At 46.3% G+C, this 6,172-nt stretch overlaps 1 protein-coding gene across 1 annotated transcript in view; it reads left to right on the top strand.

Annotated features, from left to right (window-relative positions):
• The window catches only part of LOC103924744 (mitogen-activated protein kinase kinase kinase 3-like), a 66,672-nt gene that overhangs the window by 48,681 nt on the left and 11,819 nt on the right, over positions 1–6,172 (top strand). Inside the window, exons 9-12 of the mRNA XM_009333320.1 lie at positions 1,544–1,611; positions 3,552–3,644; positions 4,640–4,834; positions 5,660–5,808. Coding sequence (XP_009331595.1) covers positions 1,544–1,611; positions 3,552–3,644; positions 4,640–4,834; positions 5,660–5,808 — 505 coding nt within the window. The remainder of the gene's footprint in view (positions 1–1,543; positions 1,612–3,551; positions 3,645–4,639; positions 4,835–5,659; positions 5,809–6,172) is intronic.

The following is a 6,172-nucleotide window of genomic DNA, read 5'->3' as shown; positions in this document are numbered from 1 at the left end:
GTACTAACACAGCCTGCAGTTCAATAGTTGGTGCGTCTGGTTGGTCCAAGCTCACACGTGCACAGCAACTGTATGTTTGCTGCTCTGCACGGTAGGCTGTGTATAAGACACAGTGTCCTTTTGGGAAGCAGTATATATTTTTTTTTTTTCCGTCTGCATCAAAGATTTTCTTTTTTTTTTCCCCCCGTTGCTTTTGCCGTACAGCATCAAGGCTGTGTTCCAGCAGGTCTGCGCTGTGTTGATTTGATTGTGTAGCGTGCTTCAGGTTTGCAGCTCTGTACACTTTGGATCTGTCTCAGCATGAAGGTCCATTTCCTTTTTGTGGCTTTTAATAATTTCCTGTGATGTATTTGCTCATTGTTACGGCTGTATGGAAGCTGGATTCCTTGTGCTCCCAGCCTCAATGCCCCAGCTTTGCTTTTGCATAGGCTTTGCTAGGAAGAACAACAGAAGGAGCACAGCCTGGTTATAACGCTTTATTGTGACCAAGAGAAGAGTGTTAGGTATGTTTGCAAGAATATGGCTTGGTTTCACGTACAAAGAAGCAGGCAGCCGTGTTCAATCATGGGGCCTAGGAGCTGGAGAAGGCACGACGAGGGCTATATTCTTCAAAGGGAGAAAGAGGAGTAAGTATGCAGATTCCTGCAAAGATGTAGCTGAGCCTTTGCTGCCAATTGCTTCAGATGGCATTAGTCTCAAGAGGGCAGAGCTAGTCACCAGGCAGGGTGACCAGTCTGATGCTAAGGAATAACACGACAAATTCCTCTTCACTGTAGCAAACCTGTTGTGATCAGCTTTGACACGAGTCGATTTCAGAGCACTTTACAAAGCAGATTTCTACTACTATGCCCATTTTGTTAAAAGGGAGAGTGGAAAAGCAACCTGTTCAGATCACCGTGTTGGCCCTTACGGAGGCTGGGGTGAAATTAGGATTGCTGAGATCCTCTTGCAGTGCTTTATCATCCTCTCAATGTAGTTTTGTAAAAGACCTTGAGCCTTGAAGCACCAATCCTTCACTCTTCCCTCCTGGTCTCCTGGGAGGGTGTGTGTACCCAGTGGTGGTACGGACCCTCCTGCGTGAGGAAGGTGGGGGATGATGTTGCAGAGAAGGGGAGACCCGTACGAATCAAGTGTGAGTGAAGGACTCCAAGCGTGTACGTCTGCAGCAACTAAGCAATGTTCACAGAAAGCAGAGTTGCATGGTTGAACGCTTGACATTGACGGAAGAGAAATCTGCATCCCTCCTTCTGTGCATAGGTGTTATGGTGCAATCTTTGGCTGCTTCATTTCAGCCTTGTCTCTGTGTTTTCTGCAACATCCCTTTTGTTTGCCACAGGAACAAGCTGTGATTCAGCAAAAAACCAGTTTGCATTCTTGTGCAGGTTGAGAATGGGAGCTCAGTCGGGTAGACTGGACTGATCAGTGATCAGTGCGTCTCGTGATATAGCCTGTGCTTTCTGCATGTAATCACTTCCTAATTCATTCCAGAGCCTTTCTGATATAATAAAGTATATGCTTTTTTTTTTTTTTCATCCCTTTGCAGCCCTCCCTTTACCCAAACCCCCGTTCCTGGAAGGAAGAGCCATCACAAAGACAGTCTTGATTGCATGGGTAAGCACTCTTGAAAGTTTGTATTTGCTTGAAAGTATAAAAAGCATGTAATAATGAAACTGGATAAAGGCCATTGGAGGAGTGGCACTGCATGAAAAGTAAAAACAATCAAGCAAACCAGCTCCATTGCTTAGGTTAAACTGCAAAATGACCCTGCAATGATCAAACATGAATGTTCTCTAAAATCAAAAGACCCAGAGCATCAAACACAGGCAGGGCTGCTCTTGTCATCATTAACCCTTCTTGGCTCTGCAGCAATAGTGGTAGCACTGAAGAACCTTTGGGCCTGGTTTGGGAATCAATTTACAGCAACAACAGTCCAAGCTGGGTAGCAAGGGCCCTGAAGTAAATGGATGCAAGCAAGTAAAGGTGTTGGAAGATCAGAGATGAGCTCTGTGTTGGAAGAAGCTGCTAAGGGGGCATTGCTTTTGTATTTGGAGACAACTGGGAGGTGCTGAGAAGCTGGAACAGCCTTGTGGCTGACAAAACATCACCTTTTGTCTCTGTTAGTACCCGTGAGTTGTACTTTCAGGATCCCGACTTCCTACATAGCAAAACCTGAGTCCGAGGCTCTCTAGGGAGTTACACCTCTTCCACTTCCATTAATCTGTGATACTGCAAATGCTGTTAGAGAAAGTGTATTGGTAACCTGCAAGGATCATAGGTTACTGCTTAATCACTTACAAACATCCAGCTGGTTAAATCATGGAAACTCTGTAATACTGTAATGACTTTCACTATTAAAAATGAACAAATGGCAGTCAGCCTGTAGCATGATAACTCATTCCTGGCCTGAGGCAGGATTTCTAGATTGAAATGTAGAGATGAAGCTGCAGTCAGTCCATGTCACTGAAGGTTTTAATACATCCCTAGTGGTAGGGGAGGCATTTTGCTTTGAGACACCACTCGACATCGTCGCTCGCACATGGCTTGCCGAGAACCTCTTGACCTGTCCTTGTTGCTTTTCTTGCTGACCATATTTCAGCCATTAGGTGCTCCTCTTGTGCACTGCTGTAATGGGGAAATCATGCTGAAGCGTGGCTGAGGCCAGGAATGGTCTCCAAGGAGCAGCTGCTGGCCCCAGGCTAAGACAAACAAACAATCAGAACGGACTATGTCATTAGAGTTGGATGGAGGAAAAAAAGGAGGTGAAAGATGGGGGGGAAATGACAGATATTTTAATCTCAAGTTATTCAGTGCTACCAGCAATAGCTTCCTGTGCTGCGTTTTTTTATTAAAAAAAAAAAAAAAGTCCTTATCTCACACGTCCATCCATCGCTCTCACAATCTCATGTCTAATCTAAACTCTGATGGTCTTTAATCCCTTCTGTATATTCTAAATCTATCTTTCTAGCATTTAATCAAAATAAATATAAAAGTTTGGAGCTCTGGGGATATAAATTGGTCTCTGGCTTTGAGGTCAGGCATCACATCTGAGAAGAAAGAAGGGAGGGATTGTCCCGTGTTAGCCAAGTGCTGGATTTTTGCATTTCCCTGGAAATAGCTGGTATCAGACCAGAGGCTTTGGAGTAGATGGATCTGGGCCTGGCAGTTCTGTTTCCACGCTAATTTTTGTATTTTCTGTGTGCAAATAAGATGTTTAGTGCTCTGTCTTGGAAACCAAGCATGGTCTATGTTAATCCCCTGCCTTGTATTTGAACAGTGTGGGCCAGGGTCTGTAAAGTCAGCAGTTAAACCTCTTTGCTTTAGGGGGACCAAGACCAGTGTGTCTAACCCTTATTTTCCACTGAGGAGTGTGTGACTGTGGACAGATTTCAGAGTGAGCCTTGGGGAATGTATGGTCGTGTAAATGAACGGCTTGTCTCCTCGTTCTTGTCTGTAATTTAGCTTGAAGACCAGAACGCTTTCCCATAAGAAACACTCTGGGCATTTGATACTGAGCTGATCTCAGAAATGCATCTCTTCTTCCCTCCTGTCAGATTTCGACATCCCATTCTGTGAGAGGTTTGGGAAAGGTGGGACCTTCCCGAGGCAGTACCACCTCTCCCAAAGTCGCAAGGACTACAGTGATGGTAAGAAAATGATGGAGGGTCAGGGAGGGAGGTGCTCGGTCCAGGATCTCAGTGGCTTCTGACAGTGCCTAGGACTGGAGAGACTTGGGAAGGAGAATTTTCTAATAAAAGGAGAACCACCAAGTAATTTGGGATTCACTTGCGTATTCTGAAGAGCATGCTCTGTGAGACCTTGCGGGTCTGCTCTTGGGAAGTGCTGAGCATCTACAGCATGTATGAAAGTCAGTGCTCAGCTCCTCCTCTGCTTATACCTAGTGTTTTAACTTAGCCACATGGATGGGTAGCATTTCTCATCCCTGGCAATATCAACCTTTCTGTTCCCCTAAATTGCTTGCTTTTGAGGATGCTGGTTTGTGACAGCAGGTTTCTCACAGAGCTGTACGAAATCACCTAGCAATTTCAGGATAGCAGTATCCATTCACATCTCTGTTTTACGCTGGTGAGCTCTGAGCTTTGGGGACCACTCCATCACCTTGTTGCTGCTTCTTCTTTTGCTGTGTGAGACTGCAAGTGGTGGGAGGCAAAACTGAATAAGGAAAAAAATACTGAGGACATGCAGACAGCATATTGAGCCATCCAGAATGAACTTCATCTCTCACTGACACCACCCTTGTGCAAGCAGTTATCACAAGATCTGGCATTGCTTGTGTGGTCATTTGTATTGTGGTCTTAGGGGATGGCAGGGATAATTTGCAGTGTAAATCCCTGCCTGTTCAGAGTTTAATTGTGATTAACAACCAACAAAAACCCTAATGTAATTAAACTGTTGCAAATCCCTCTGGAAACATCTGCATTAGATGTAATGCCTGCTGTTAACAACTCTTAAATTTAGTTTAAAACGTTCACAGGGCTTTGCTTCAGTTTCATTAAGCTTGTTTTGTTTAATTTGAAGAGGTGCATCAATGGATCTGGGCAGCGACCTGAGAAGGTGGTGATAGGTAGATCCAAGCTGGCGTGTGCGTTCTTGCCGTAACTCTCCCCCTTTTCTCCTACAGGCCGGAGGACTTTCCCCAGGAGTTACTTCCCACAGGAGAACCTGTTTCACCTTGTCCCTTCTAGCCGAACCAAGAGCTTTAATGGGGACAGCAAGCTCAGCACCTTGCAGTACGACGAATACAGGCCCAAATGGTGGAACAATTGTGAAAAAGGTCTGCAGGTCTTCAGCACCTCCCCTACGAAAGCTAGGAACTGTAAGTGAATCAAAGCCACTAGTGTCTGGGATCTCAGTACGTCTGGGTCTCGACACAAAATTGAGTTACCGTCACCTGCTGAGTTAATGGGCATTAACTAAGCTAACCATGTGTGAATGCACCCTGATTCCATCCCCAACAGGAGGCACACTGCGCGAGCTTACATCTCAGTGAGGAAGACTTAATACGACACACTGTACCTTGGCCTTGACTTGAGGGCACGTATGGGGTCAGCTGGTTTTCATCACTTGCTGAGTTGCAGGGAATTGCTGTTGTGTTGGACTGTCAGTGTGCTTGCACAGCAGAAGCTTCCAGGAGACTTGGGATGCAAGAGCAAATGGGTCCAGAGGTTTTGCAGGCTGCTCTGGTATTGCAAGACTGCCCCTACTGTAGAAATTGGTGCATTCTGGGCCTGTTCAGTGATGGATAACAACCTAGAAATGACTAGTGAGATAAAACTCTTTACTAGTCCCTGCCTGGGTCACTGCTCAGCCATGCTGTATCCTGCTAACCACTCCTGTAGCAAGGGAAAGTTCAATGTTAGCTAAGAAAGCATTTTCTAGAGGAAGAACTCTAAAGAAATATGACTTTTCTGGGACTTGTTTCTGCTTTATACTAATGCAGACTGGGAGACATCCCCCCCCACACCAGTAGCATTTGTGCAATTCAAACTGGTTTGTCATGGTGCCCCTGGGAGAGGGTGGCTCACTGCTTGCCTTGGTGAGCGAATTGCGAGCCTGATCTGCACTCTGTAGGGTCAGACGGACCCTGATGCTGAAGTGTCCCTGCTGTGCTCTTCTCTCAACCCTCTCCTCTCTCGTGTAGCCCTGCAGGCACCTGTGAACTGGAGGCTGGGGAAGCTGCTCGGAAGAGGAGCTTTTGGGGAAGTTTATCTCTGCTACGATGCCGACACTGGCCGGGAGCTGTCGGTGAAGCAGGTGCCTTTTGACCCCGACAGTCAAGAGACAAGTAAAGTAAGTACGGGGACAGGACTGCGTTCTGCAGCATGTTGGGGGATTGTGGGCTGGAGGCTGAGGGTAGAGGTGGTGGAGGGGTCTGTGTGCCTGATGGAAGGCAGTGTGTAAAGACAGTGTGTGTGGTCCCAAATGGCTTGTGGCACCAGTCAGTATGCTCTGGTGACTTTTCTACCTCCCAGTTCCTTGGTCATGTTGGGCTGCTCTGTCTTGGGTATCATCTCTTGCAGGTCTGTCTGCTCTTCCTTAGTTTCAGCCTTCTTGCTCCCTTCACCTTCTTCCTACTCTGGGGTCCACGTTAGCTTTGCTGGTGTCTTCATTCACACCTTTCCAGAAAAACTCCTTGAGCATAAGTAAATAAGTA

The sequence above is a fragment of the Pygoscelis adeliae genome, unplaced genomic scaffold (genome assembly GCF_000699105.1).
Source record: "Pygoscelis adeliae isolate BGI_AS28 unplaced genomic scaffold, ASM69910v1 Scaffold88, whole genome shotgun sequence".
NCBI classification, from domain to species: domain Eukaryota; kingdom Metazoa; phylum Chordata; class Aves; order Sphenisciformes; family Spheniscidae; genus Pygoscelis; species Pygoscelis adeliae.
The sequence above is the reverse complement of the archived record's forward strand: the minus strand, read 5'-3'. Positions and strand labels throughout refer to the sequence as shown.